Consider the following 14,706-nt stretch of genomic DNA (forward strand, 5'->3'; position numbering starts at 1 on the left):
GATTGTACTATTTCGGTTCTTAATTTTTTTTGCTGTGATATTGTATTTTGTTGTTTTTTCGGTGCTGCTGCGTGTTTGCATTTTTTGCTATTTGAAGATCGATCGATCGATTGATCTGCACACAAAGCGAAAGAAACGTCAAGTGACCGAAAATAAAACTAGGCCAAAGCCTGCCACCGTACATTGAAAAAAAAACACTTAGTTTGTATGGAATGAAAGTGGATTTTAAAACGCCATAGCCTATTTTTGAAATCGAAATTATAAAAATGGTGTTTAAAAATCGAGTTAAGACAATTTAAAATACATTTTGCTAAAACCTATATTTTAATGTATGAAACACATTGTGTGGTCTAAAGAGTGAGCTTGCGTAATACTTACTATAAACAAATCTTGTATAAAGAATGTTTACTTTAATATTTGCTTATAAACATGGATAACTTTTTACATTATTTATGGTATTTTAGCTTAATAGTACAAATGCTGTAATACAAATTTTTTAAAAACTATACCGTTGTTCTTTAAATACATTTTTTTTGGTTTCGAAAATAGGTTAAAAACATTTAGACGCCACCTTTTGCAATTTTGATTTTTCATAACTATTTTTTGTTGTGTAAGGCATCACTGCAGCGCTACATCCACAACACCACTCAGTGGCAGGGCACACGGTGGTTCAGCGAATCAGTAGTGATTAGTACTCCCCGCTCAAGGTGGATAAGTCACAGGTGGGGCCCGTGGCGGTGCCGCGTGGTGTCCGTAAAGTGGTTCGGGTAGTTCGCAAAAAGAAGCGGGCACCCGGCAGTGGCTCCGTGAATGAGGCCAGTGAATCGGATGGTGCTGGTTCCGGCACCGCCACTTCCGGCAGGCAGAATTCCATAGACGCCAGCAAACCGCCCGCCAAGGTCATTAAGAATAAAAGGGGCTCTTTTGGTGGTGGTGCTGTCCCACCTATCCCTTTGGCGACGAAAAGAAAGAACAAACGTCAATCCTCGAGCGAGGAGAATAGCAGCAACGAAAGCACCAGCGAATCCGAACCGGAATCCGGATCGGGTAGTTCCTCCAGTGCTGATAGCAAATCGGAATCGGATAGCGAATCCACCAGTAATAGTACCTCGACCACTGAATCCTCCAGTTGCGATCGGAAGTCGAAAGCCAATGGCAAACATAAACCCCTTTCGGCAGCGGCCAAGGCGGCCCAATCCGCCTGCTCATCATCCATAGTGGTGGCCGCCGCTCTTAAGAAGACCAAACCACCGAACCGGAGCGGTAGTGGGGCCAGCATCGCCAGTGCCGGTGGAGGAGGCAAGCAGTACAAGGATCCAAGTACAGAAATAAAAACCCTCAATATCCCAAATCCCAAACAGCAATTCAAGTACAGAGATAGGATTTGTATTAACAAAGCTCACAGAAAATAAAAGCCGAATCCTTCTGAAGATTCCACATTTTGTAACCACGGCTTAATCAAAGGACAGGGATAGCATTTCAAGAAGTCCCACAAAAAGGTCATTCTAAAATCGAAGTGCTTGCATAGCTATATACCAAAATGTTAATCAGGGATTCTTCTTACTATCCACCTGCGTACTGAAAAAAATGTTACGTTTTCGATTACATAGATCGGCACAAATAATAGAAACACGACTAGGCTTTAAGCAAGCAAAATTAGGAATCCTGAGTAGAATATAGAAATCCGGATTGTAGGGAATTCTTTAAATATAAAATTTTATAAACGAAGAAAAATAGTTCACGGATGAATACGAACAACAACAAACCCTATAAAAAAAATTAAAAACCCGTAATGTGACCACCAAAATCCACTGTGATGCGAGAGGCAGTAGCAGCTGCCTGCCCCATCATCATTATTATATTATCACCAACATAATGCACATAGCATCGGCATCTTTGCCGCCAATGCCAAAATTAATTAGCAACAAAAATGCGAAGAGATTGGTCGGATGGTACAGGGTAAAATCAAAATCTTGATGTGATGGTTTTTAGGAATAATTGTATTTCTTATTTTACACTTTATATGATCTATTGATTTATTTGGTTTAGATCGCCAACAAAAACAACAATAACACTTCATTTAGGGACTATAATTTAAAGGTCTGCCATTTTAATTTTTAATTTTCCAATATTTAAATTTGGTTTTTTTTACATTACATTACTCGTAGAATGTGCTAGTTAGTGGAATAATGCAGAGTTGCTTTAAGCATATCTGCATCCCTCTCGCACTCCCTTAAGCTGGGTAACGGGTTTCTAATAGTCGAGTTGCTTTCTTCTGTCACGTTGTTTATTTCTGTTATCTTTATAATCTAATGATTCTTAATTTTGAATCTGAGCAAGGAATTGCATTGCATACAAATTATTACAATCTTCAAGAAACTGATGAATTTCTCGGCCATAATACAACTCTCTCAAGTTCTTTTATATCTCTGTTTGTTACGCTCCTTAACCTAAATTCCATGTAAACCCAAACTCTTCTGATTGTTCCTCACACTGTTTTGTTCACCTTCTGTGATTATTTCTTCCTACCCCTCTCTCCGTTGTTTTCGTTTTCGAGCTGATCACTGATCAGCATTGACTGATCGATCTCTTGACTATATCTTGTGTGATTCGTGTCTGATTTGTGTGCAGGCATGAAACAACTGATCGGAAAGCTGAACGACCTGTGGCCCGAGCACAGTGTTGCACTGTCCATTCCAAAGGAGGTCGATAGGAGCAAGGAGAAACTGGAGGGCGCCTGGGAGACCACAGGTGTATAAACCATCTATTTATATATGTGTGTGTGCTAGGATAAGTTCGGGCATATACTATACGGGAGTCTCCTCTCTGCGCTTTAAAATACAAATTGAAGTAACACAATTCTTGTTTACGTACAAAAACAGGTCGCGATGGTTCTAAAATTACAACAGTTGTTGCAACACCCGGCCAAGGCACCGATCGCGTACAAGAGGTCTCCTATACAGACACTAAGGTCATCGGCAATGGCAGCTTCGGCGTCGTGTTCCAGGCAAAGCTTTGCGATACCGGCGAACTGGTGGCAATCAAAAAAGTTTTACAAGACAGACGATTTAAGGTTGGTTCTTTAGTCTCCTAAAATCGATATACCAAGAAGTGTACGGATATAATTTAATTTAATACTTTTTTCTTTCACAGAATCGCGAATTGCAAATTATGCGCAAATTGGAGCATTGTAATATTGTAAAGCTTTTGTACTTTTTCTATTCGAGCGGTGAAAAGGTAAGTTTCACTTAGTATAGCACTCTTTATTATGGGGAGATGGACTGCTGAAGTTGCCAGCATCGGTATTTACTTAGTACGGAAAGCATTTATTGAGACTCCTTTGAACAAGTACGTAAAAATACAAAAATAATATCTGGCTTACTTTGCTAAATAGTGTGTGGTTGTCTGTATTTAAATCTACCTTTTTTTTAAAAATCAATTTCTGCTATGTTTTAATTGAAAACCCATTTGCTTTTACCAGCAACATATAGATTGTCAAACGCAAATCTCTTAAACTTTATTACTTAAGATTAGCTGGGAGAGAATTTGTATCCCTAATTCAATTAAAAACCCTATTGATTGGTTGTTCTGAAAGGAAAAATAATATTTTTAGCAAAAGGGTAGTTATTTATACGTACAAATCTTACCTCTAGTTTTGTGTTCATTTCTACATGGTTTAACCGTACTAAGTATTTATTTTAAACAATGATTTGAGCTTTAATCGCTAAGCATTTCTTGACAGGATTATGAGTTAAGCAAATATCGAATTGAATTAAATCTCTTTCACTTGCATATTGAAACTGAAACCGAACCTGATATCAAAACTGAATCCGAAACTGAAATCGGTCACTAGCTGGCCGAGTTCCCCATCGATTTGGGCATATTCGCGAGTGTGCTCAAGCCCCAGGTATCCCAAAATCTCAAAGTTTTCAGTTCTTCAGCTCAGATCATTAATGGCCGTATGACAATTGACTAATTGACTGGATTTATTGTGCGGGGGAGAGGGAGAAATTAAAAAACTGAAATAAATGACGTATACTTTTTATACTACACAGGACTTATCGCGTTAACAGTGAGTTTACACACTTAATGTGATATTTGAATTGTTGCAAATGAGCAGCCTACAAAGGGCTGTAGAATGGCATATAAAATGTCAAAAATAAAGTTCCAAAGCAAGCGATGAAGAAGAACAAAAATCTTTAAAGCAGTGATCAAGCTATAAAGCTGTTTACGTTTTACAGTGGTGTGAGCTGTTGTTTACACAGCAGTAGGTTTTTCATAAGGTTCATATCATATACTCGTTGTTTTTATACAAATGAATTCAGTTAGTTAATCGAACTTTAAGCAAGTTTCATACGGCCATAAGCAACTTGCTCTCATTCGATCTTAAACTTTCTTTATCTCTCATATATGAATCCGAAACCGAATCCCTTTGCTTTGTATTGAGAAAAGTACAATGAAACGTACAGAAGATCACACCGCATGGTATAAACTCCTGTGAATCGAATCCTGCTGCTATGCTAGTTTGAGTTAAATGTCGCCGACTATACAACCCTGAACAAAAACGCATGTTGACAGCTTGCAACTTCATCAGTCAATTCACCCTTAAACCTAGACTCCTATACATATCCATACATGGATCATATGACCCAAAACCGCAATATCAGAAATTAATCGTGTGCTCTCTTCGATTCGCAGCGTGATGAAGTATTTTTGAATTTAGTCCTCGAATATATACCAGAAACCGTATACAAAGTGGCTCGCCAATATGCCAAAACCAAGCAAACGATACCAATCAACTTTATTCGGGTGAGTCTAGTCTAGTATTCAAGTGTGGTCAACATAATACAAATGACAAATGAAATATGATTATTAGTATTATTGTGACCAGTTAAGACTCTGCGTTCTGTACTAACCCGATCTCTTCTTAGCTCTACATGTATCAACTGTTTAGAAGTTTGGCCTACATCCACTCGCTGGGCATTTGCCATCGTGATATCAAGCCGCAGAACCTTCTGCTCGATCCGGAGACGGCTGTGCTGAAGCTCTGTGACTTCGGCAGTGCCAAACAGCTGCTGCACGGCGAGCCGAATGTGTCGTACATCTGCTCTCGGTATTACCGCGCCCCCGAGCTCATCTTTGGCGCCATCAATTATACAACAAAGATCGGTGAGTCCACGGTGTCTAATAGAATCTATAGTCCTACTTTGAAATTACCATTATTTATTTCTTATTTCAGATGTGTGGAGTGCCGGTTGCGTTTTGGCCGAGCTACTGCTGGGCCAGCCCATCTTCCCTGGCGATTCCGGTGTCGATCAGCTTGTCGAGGTCATCAAGGTCCTGGGCACACCCACAAGAGAACAGATACGCGAAATGAATCCAAACTATACGGAATTTAAGTTCCCACAAATTAAGAGTCATCCATGGCAGAAAGTAAGTGGCTAGTTATCAGGAAATGGATTGACCCGTTCACTATGTTTTTCCCTTGCGCTTTCCGCTCATGTGGCCTTCCCTCTTCACTCTTCTCCAGGGAAACGTAATTTTGTCATTAAAATAACCACCCAACCGCTCTTTGTTACTTTTCCATAAGTGTTTTTAACCGAAAATTGTGTGTTCATGAATACTCGTTGCAGTCACTTCTCGAACGCACCCAATTTCCAAACGCCCTAAACCAGAAACAACGATTGAGAGTAAGCCAAGAAACAAATTGAAAACATAAAAAAAAGTTGCAGCAACGACCGAATTAATTTAACTACAAAATTTGCTTGACAAAATTCATAATGCCAACATGCAGATACATATGCTATAATAACTTTTTTAGCAGGGGGTAAACAGCAGGTTCCACGACAGATTCTGATTTTATTCCAGGGCTATTTTATAAATAATAATTGAATGGTTTTTTAAAGTTATTTTTCATATGTCAGATCCCCTAACATTTTCAAGTGGTTTTTATAGGGTTAGTTCTTATATATTCAGATTCAGCTTGAGATGCAGTTTCATGGCTTTTAAGTTATGCTAAGCTTTTTGCCAGTTCTTCCAGCCCTTCAGGAGTTATATATTTGTTTAATTGATTCTTTAGATTTGATTTGGAGTTTAATTTAATTGATTGTTTTGGTTTCTGGCCTGCTCACTGCCGACATTTGTTTTGATCCCTAGAATAAATTTAAAAAAAACAATGTTTTGCTACGTTTTTCATATAGTTGAAGTATCTAGTACATAAATCTTTCGATTTTAAATTGAAAGAAATATGTGAAATCCGAAGCAAGACATTTACATCTGTAAATATGAAAGCTTCCTCTGTGCTATTACTTGTGTCCTGCCCATTTCAATGATGATTACTGCGTTACTGCCCCGCCTTGATGCCCTGTTGCCCAGATGCCCAGTTGTGACCCGCCCAGTTGTTGTGTCCCGCAAGAAGTTCCGCTCCAAAATGTTTGGTGATAGCACAACCCAATAACTGGATTTATCTCCCAACTCCTATCGCAGGTTTTCCGTATACGCACTCCTACAGAAGCTATCAACTTGGTGTCCCTGCTGCTCGAGTACACGCCCAGTGCACGGATCACACCGCTCAAGGCCTGTGCACATCCGTTCTTCGACGAGCTGCGCATGGAGGGCAACCACACCTTGCCCAACGGTCGCGAGATGCCGCCGCTGTTCAACTTCACCGAGCATGGTAAGTTAATTGATCCTCTGACCACGACCCGACTAATACTAATCCTAATCGTTGCCCACTCCATCCGCAGAACTCTCGATACAGCCCAGCCTAGTGCCACAGTTGTTGCCCAAGCATCTGCAGAATGCATCCGGACCTGGCGGCAATCGATCCTCAGCCGGCGGCGCAGCCTCTGCTGCGGCCAGCGGCTCCACCAGCATCTCGTCAACGGGTAGTGGCGCCTCGGCGGAAGGATCCTCTCAGCCGCAGGGCACAGCAGCAGCTGCGGGATCGGGATCTGGAGGAGCAGCAGCAGGAGCCGGCGGAACGAGTGCCGGGGGACCCGGGTCTGGCAACAACAGCAGCAGCGGCGGCGGAGCACCGGGAGCGCCGTCTGCCGTGGCAGCTGCTGCCAATGCCGCGGTCGCCGGTGGTGGTGGTGGCGGTGTCGGTGCGGCGGCCACTGCTGCCTCAGCAGCTGGCGCTATGGCCGCGAGCAACGCCAGCGGCGCCAACGTAACAGGTGAGTAAGCGGTTGGCCAGCCAGCGCTTTCTGCCCCTTGCCCCTGCATTTTCAAACAGTCACCACATCACGCCAGCCAAAAAAGTATCAGTACCGTTTTGTAAGACAATTTCTAATTTCTAAACATCTATTATATCGATGAATACCAGTTTCCATATTTGTCACCACATAATTACGATTCGATATTTTGATACGGGCAATATCTTTGCTGTATACCCAGAATACTTCCAACGCATCTTATGCTCCTTAGCTGGTATCAATCTCATGCTGAGGCCGCACCGCAAATTGCCGTTGTCAGGGAAACCCTTCCTGCGCAATCCGGCCAACATATGAATTTGAATCAACCTATCGGCGCTTGACCACCATCCCTTGATACATCCACCCATCCACATATCTATCCATCCAAAAAGCACCTCCTCCAATCCAAATCAACCCACGGAAAGAGCAAATAGCTTTCCATTGACCTGTAGAAAGTGAGAGCTGAAAGTATGGGAATCACGAATTAAAAGTGAAAAATCAAGAACTAAGAGCAAGAATCAACAATCACGGAAAAGGAGAAATAATCTCTAGGCTAATGACATGCAAAGCAAATTTTTGTTGTTGTTATTATTTCGGCATATTTTCAAGACTTTTTTTTAGATAAATCTAAGAAAAAATGCAATGCCTTAAATTTAATAAGGTTTGTTGAAAGGAACAAGTAAGTTGTACATTAGTGAGATGTTTTTGAAATCGAAATACTGAACTTAAGGAAAGTTACATTTTCATAAGTTTCAAACTTAAAATAAGGTATGTTTCGATCCAAAAATATCTTTCCTAGGGTTGGTCACCCAATGCACAGAAAATTCCCTTAAAAAGAATTGTGCCTACAAAAATTTTAATTACCTTATTCAGGATATGTTTATGTCAGTTTGTGGCTTTTATCGTTATTTAAAAATTAGAAAATTCATTCGTTTTCATTAAGCTTTTATTTATTTTCAGTTTCTTATTATTAGTAGTCAGCTAATAGAAACATATTTTAATTTTAATTTCGTTTTCTTTTCTTTTTATTTTTTATTTACAGATTCATAGGGGCAATAGTAACATAAATACACACTTATATATATCCACGTATATATATAGAAATAAATATATATAAAACCTTCACCCACAACAACAGCAACAAGCATATATAATAATTATAAACAAGAACGGAGAACGCAAAACCAGCAGCAACAAAAATTAAAACAACAACCTACATATATACACACTAATTAATAAATTTAATTAATGCAATTGAGGAAAAGAACAACAACAAATACATACGAAAGAAGAATAGCGGCAAAAAGCGAGAGAGAGAAGCAAAAGCAAGTAAATGTATAACAAGAAATCATTTTACTTAGGTAAAAAATTAAAGTTATTTTAAATCTAAAATAAAAATAATAAGCATAATAATAACTAATAATGGTAAATAAAACCCTAATAATTCTAATAGTAAAGCGCTGACCGATTGTCATTTTGTCACCATCGTGTGTGGCGATATAACTTTTAAAAATACCTTTTATTACAAATATCTCTCCTTCCTCCCCTCTCTCACTATCTCCGTTAATATTCTACCCATTATTTTTGAAGCCTAAAGAAATAACTATGTATATGTATATTGAACAGAGTCATTGCGTATTTTTTTATAGCACCTTGGTTTAGTACGTTTAACTGATAAGGAACCAGGAAACAGATATAAATAATCCAATGGAAAAAGTTTTGTGTAGTAACAAAAGCAGACATTTAATGAATTTGCACAGATTAACTAAAGCAAAAGCATAGATACACCATATACAAACGACCTTAACAAAACTGAACAGAAGAGGAGATACAGATATAGAGGAAGAGAAAAAAAAACAAAAACAAAGCCGCAAGCATAATGTTAATGTTATGTTATACCTTAATTTAATGGAAATTATTACCACAAAAAAAAAAGAAAAAAAGAAAAAAAGAACTACAAGCAACAAACAAAACAAAAAGCGAAACTGTTTAAACTATACATATATAATATATAATCTTTATGAACATAAACTATATTTTTTTTTGCAACACGCATTATGTATACATACATATTAAATAAATAAATTATTTTTATTTTTATTAAATAATTATTATTATTATTTTGTAATAAATAAAAGAAAATAATTGATTGACAGCAAGAAACGAACGGAGCGTGGAAATTAAGACGTATATATTTTGTTCGCCTTTAAAATATATATGTACAGATATATCTCAATGCATGTATTTTTATTTAGCCAGTAGTTGTGAGAGAGAAAATTATCGGATAACGAGATCAAGAAGCAGAACACAGACATGGAAGCTGGCATCTGAGAACCGACGGCTTAGTTGCAATATGTAGATAAGGTCCAATTATCGTTTCTGTAACTGTAGAACTGCATTATTTTAATTTCCATATATAGTCAGTGTCGCCTGCCTCGCCCCCAAATCCTTCTTTCAATACAGAGCTGCTTTAAAATTAAATATCATTTTCTTTCGTCAGAATGGGAGAAGTAAAAACAAAAAATTAGATCGACAAAAATATCAAAACCAATATGAAAAAAGTTAAAAAAGAAAACAAAAAGCTAAACACATATTTATTTCTATAGTTTATCATAATCGACCTTAAACTAATTATTATTCTAATTATAAATGATTCATGAATACACACACACGCAGAAAAAAATACATTTTTCCTAGTAATTTAGACATACAAGAAAACAGATTAAAAAAATTATAAAATATAAAAAAATAAAAAGGAACAACAAATTAAACACATTATCTTATTTTTAAAATTGCTTAATATATAACACAAACACACACAACACACAGCCACGTACATACGCATACTTTGACAATTGTATATGTAATGCTGTAATAATCATGATAATATATAGATTCGTTAATGACAATGAGCAAAGAAGCCGTAATGATAATGATAATAAATAAATACTACAAAATCCAACAAATAAAAAGAGAAATACAATATTTAAACAAAAGTAAAACCTTTTGTTTTTGCCTTTCTTTTTTATGACATCCACATCTACTGTATCAAATTGTTCAATGTAAGCATTGTTTTTGCGTTTTCGTTGGGCTTTCGGCTGCATCCTTATTTTCCTTGTGGATGTCTTTGAGGTCAATAAGATTAGTATTTCCACGCATACAGTTATTTCAGCTGATCCTAACATAATAAAATGCACAATACATATATTAATATATATTGCAGCTGAAATTGGAAGTAGGAAAATATCTTCACGCCACTCAATTTATACTATTTTTGAAGATTATTTTTATCAACATATTTAAATAAACTAATAGGACTATAAGATTTGCATACGAAAATTAATAATAATGAAACTAATTCTAGTTTTATCAAGTTTCTTTTACTTTTTTAAAGTTTTATGTTTTTTTTTTTTGGTCATGTGTAAGTTGTTTTAGTTAAACACCGAAGTACCAGTTATTTCAAAGATTTTTTGACAATAGTTATGATTTCTAATATTTTGTGAATGGTTTAATACAAAACTCTACTGTCCTAGGAATTTGGTAAAATCTTATGGATGTTTGTCCTGGGAGTTATCTCATATTCTCATGGCTCCACTCCAAGGTCTCTCTGTCTACGCCTCTGAAGAGTGTATCCTGCAAAATAGAGCTACTGAATACGAAAAGCAATCCACATTTGAATCTCTTTGTTTTTTTGACGACGTTTTCTAGGTTCTCAGTCGAACAGCGCCCTGAACAGCAGCGGAAGTGGCGGAAGCGGCAGCGGAAACGGAGAGGCAGGCGGCTCGGGATCGGGATGCGGATCGGGATCAGGAGGTGGAAATGGCGGGGATAAGGACGCAGGAGACAGTGGAGCAGCCGGATCTGGAGCAGGAGCAGCAGAAACCGAGGCAGCGGCGTCGGGTTAGCGCGAGAGAGGTGCTCTTTTAATGTAATGTTATTCACAGGATTTTCTCTTGGGCCAGGGATTAAGTTTACAACTTTGGCCGTAAGCGATATGGCAACATCACCCAGACACACACAATTAGACTCGACATTAGAGATGGATGAAGTCCCAGCTAAAGCTAAGAACAAATTATAGACAATGGAATTCACTTCACATAAGACCCACCCAATACACTGACACCCCCACCCCGACAACAACAGCCACATCCTTACACATTCTCACTAACAACACACATGTATGTATGTATATCAAGCTATATGCATTGTGCGCAAGCAAATATTTAGCATAAAACTCGAGAAAAAAACAAAAATCCACTTTAAATTTTGCATAAATAATTTAAATAATAATCTGTATTATTGAAAGAGAAAAGAGAAAAAAGAGAAAGAGAAAAACTCCGGATGAATGTTGAGAAATAATCGGAAAAACCCTTCCCCTTGTGCCCCCGCCCTCAAATATAGTAAATAACATTTAAAAAATAGCTCGCGAAACGTAATAAAAGTTAAGTAAAAAACCACAAGAAAGATAAGGGAATACTTAGTGAAATAAATCAAAATTTTTGCCCCATTTAACGTTTATATATATGCGGTTATACAAATATATAACGTTCACAGCAGTTAGCAATCCATAGTGAAAGTAAAAGTAAAAATAAAAGGCGGCAAAGTAACAACTAGCAAAAAGGAGGATATAACATTTACTAAACTCGCGCAAGTGCATCTATATAAATACGATATAGATATTATATAAACATAGATATATATACGAGATATTACCAAGACATTCGTAACCCTAGTAGCACCCCCAACCCATGAACCGGAAATGCCGAAAGAAATGAAAAACTCCACGTATAGCAACATTTTTCGTGGCCTGTTCTCAAGTGACGCATAGGAAATACGATTATCTAAGGAAGCGATCGTCAAAATGCAATATACACTAACACTATACATAAATACAAAGGTTATAACAAAAAGAGCAAAAAAGTAAATGAATGTTTGAATGAGTAAAACGCTTTTAGCGCGCGACGCCACCCATTAACTTAAATTAACAATGCAAATATTGAGGTAATGAGGTAGTAGAGCCAGGATATATTTAAAAGTAACCGACAAAAAACATCTAGCTGCAATTAAAAATTTAAACTTATTTAATACAAATTGAAGTAAAATACAATGAAACCGAAGATGGTTTTAGAATATAAGGCCTTAGATCAACCGGAAACTCCTGCGCGACTATAGCACTACCCCTCGGTTCGATTGGTTCCAATCTATTTCTCTATACCTATGAAAAACACCCAGTTTAACTGCTTAGATCTCGTTTTAAAAATCTGCGATTATGTCCAAGCACTTTAAGCCCATTAAAACCAACTAAGTAAACAAAACAAAGCGAAACATGAGAAAAGCAAAACAAAAAAGGAAAGCAAGTCTATTTGTATGTATTTCCATAGAACTCCTTATATATTATATGAGAACATATTTTTTTTTACTAACTAAATGATACATTTATACAATTAATGAAGTTGAGTTTTGTGACATCAAAACTAAATAAAATTTTACTATATACATATATGTACACACCCACACAAGAAAACACACGTAAATTCAGACATATTCACACGCACATACGTCTATAATTTCAAATAAATTTGAATCCAAAGATTTGTGAACTAATATTCTTTTTGGTAAAGATTGTACGAAAACTGCAGACAAGTTATATATACCTTAAAAAACAACAACACACACTGCTTAATTTGTAATTACAAGTTTCAACCGAAGATAAATGAAAGCCCAAAACAATATATACATATACACACATATATATGCATAGAAAAAACATACTTATATATGATGAAGAACTTCAGCGTTTCGCTTTAATTATGAGGCAACAACCACATGAGAAATCCAAACCAAACTTAAACTTAATTAACAAATAAACACAAACCTAAATTAATTGCAAAACTAAAAAATGGGAAAACCAAATTGAAAGAGGAAATGATAATGAAAATGAAACACGAGACAAATGCGTAAAGAAAACATTAATTTAAAAACAATAAAAATTACAAACAAAAATATATTTATATAAATGTGTATTTTCTTATGGGCTCTGCGGTTATGGATTTCTTTCTATTCTAGGTGGAAACGTCATACGTTTGTTAGAAAATAGGGAATAAAAGAGGTTCGTAAGTTTAGTGGTTGGTCGAGTAGGGACGAGGACGCTACCTTGGGGAACTCCGGCAGAAATCGGTTTGGTCGACGACTTGTACCCATCAGCAGATACGTGAAAAATGCGATCTTTCACGAGCTGAAACAGCATTACAAACATATTTAATTATTTTATTTAATTCTTCATTACAAATATATAATAAGTAGTATTAAAAATTATGTAAGCAAATTGGAAATAAAAGTAAATATATTAAATATATTTATGCTTGAGGCCTAGAAAAATGCAGTGTTTTTCTTATTTTTTTTTTGTGGCATACTTTTGGGCAGTCGGTCGTTTTGCTTACACTGGGCTTACGGTTTTTGAATTTTGTGTTGCCGCCTTTTGGGGGCTACCAAGTTCTCAGGTCGCGCAGCCACCTACTGAAAATTCTGTTCGCCTGGTACTTCAAAACTTATAATTGACAAGAATTTCTTGGTTTGTTCGACGATATTAATCTTAAATTGATTCATTTCCTCATTTTCGGTACCAGGCGAACATGAAAGTTAGTAGGTGTCTACTGGGTTTTATGATTTAAGAAATGGCGCAACCACATCCTGCAATTTCTGTTCGCCTAGTATTTTAAATCGAAAATTTCGCGATTCGCTCGACAAAATTGATCAGAAATCCGAAATTCATTGGCAAAGTTCTCGCCTTTGGATACCAGGCGAACATAAAAATTAGTAGGTGGTTATTTTAAATATATTTATAATTAATGCCTAAAAGAATGCAATGTTTTTTATTTTAAAGCTTGGCTTAAGTTTTATTTTGTAGCATACTCTTGGGCCGTCTATGGATTTGCAATTTTGAGTAATTTTTTTGTGGCATACTTTTGGGCTGTCGATGGTTTTGCTGAAACTGGATCCATTTGTTGTGGCATACTTTTAGGCAGCAGATATTTGCGATCTTAGAATTTTTTGTTGCCGCCTTTTGGGGGCTACCAAGTTCTCAGATCGCGCAGCCACCTACTGAAAATTCTGTTCGCCTGGTACTTTAAAATTTAAAATCGACAAGAATCTCTTGTTTTCTTTGACGAAATTAATCACAAATTGATTCATTTCCTCATTTTCGATACCAGGCGAACATAAAAAATAGTAGGTGTCTACTGGGTTTCATGATTTAAGAAATGGCGCAACCACATCCTAAAATTTCTGTTCGCCTGGTATTTGAAATCGAAAATCTCTCGATTCGCTGGACAAAATTGATCAGAAATCCAAAAATCATTGGCAAATTTCTCGACTTTGTATACCAGGCGAAGTACTGACGCATCCACCTCTTAACATTTTTGATTGTCTGGTATTTTTAATGGAAAATCTCTCGATTCGCCCGACAAAATAGATCAAAAATACGAAAATCATTGGCAAATTTCTCGACTTT

At 36.8% G+C, this 14,706-nt stretch overlaps 2 protein-coding genes across 16 annotated transcripts in view; both read left to right on the forward strand.

Annotated features, from left to right (window-relative positions):
* Nucleotides 1–13,203, forward strand: part of sgg (glycogen synthase kinase 3 beta homolog shaggy) — a 55,194-nt gene extending 41,991 nt beyond the window's left edge. For 5 of the 15 annotated variants that reach the window (XM_065867884.2, XM_065867885.2, XM_065867889.2 and 2 more), the window contains exons 3-12: nt 2,632–2,751; nt 2,883–3,073; nt 3,154–3,237; nt 3,854–3,907; nt 4,699–4,809; nt 4,932–5,169; nt 5,240–5,433; nt 6,487–6,676; nt 6,747–7,178; nt 10,905–13,203. In XM_065867884.2, the coding sequence (XP_065723956.2) occupies nt 2,632–2,751; nt 2,883–3,073; nt 3,154–3,237; nt 3,854–3,907; nt 4,699–4,809; nt 4,932–5,169; nt 5,240–5,433; nt 6,487–6,676; nt 6,747–7,178; nt 10,905–11,101 (1,811 nt within the window). In that variant the 3' untranslated portion in view covers nt 11,102–13,203. Of the gene's footprint in view, nt 1–2,631; nt 2,752–2,882; nt 3,074–3,153; nt 3,238–3,853; nt 3,908–4,698; nt 4,810–4,931; nt 5,170–5,239; nt 5,434–6,486; nt 6,677–6,746; nt 7,179–7,428; nt 9,433–10,904 lie in introns of those variants that run through there. The other 10 variants (XM_036820500.3, XM_036820504.3, XM_036820496.3 and 7 more) reach the window with 6 other exon arrangements.
* LOC136117315 (sericin-2-like) lies at nt 693–2,625 on the forward strand (the record flags this gene model as incomplete). Its single annotated transcript, XM_065867902.2, has 1 exon — nt 693–2,625. A coding segment is annotated over one exon (720 nt), but the record flags the coding sequence as incomplete, so codon positions are not given.
* Nucleotides 13,204–14,706: the final 1,503 nt, after the last annotated feature.

Source organism: Drosophila suzukii, chromosome X, assembly GCF_043229965.1.
Source record: "Drosophila suzukii chromosome X, CBGP_Dsuzu_IsoJpt1.0, whole genome shotgun sequence".
Classification (NCBI taxonomy): Eukaryota; Metazoa; Arthropoda; class Insecta; order Diptera; family Drosophilidae; genus Drosophila; species Drosophila suzukii.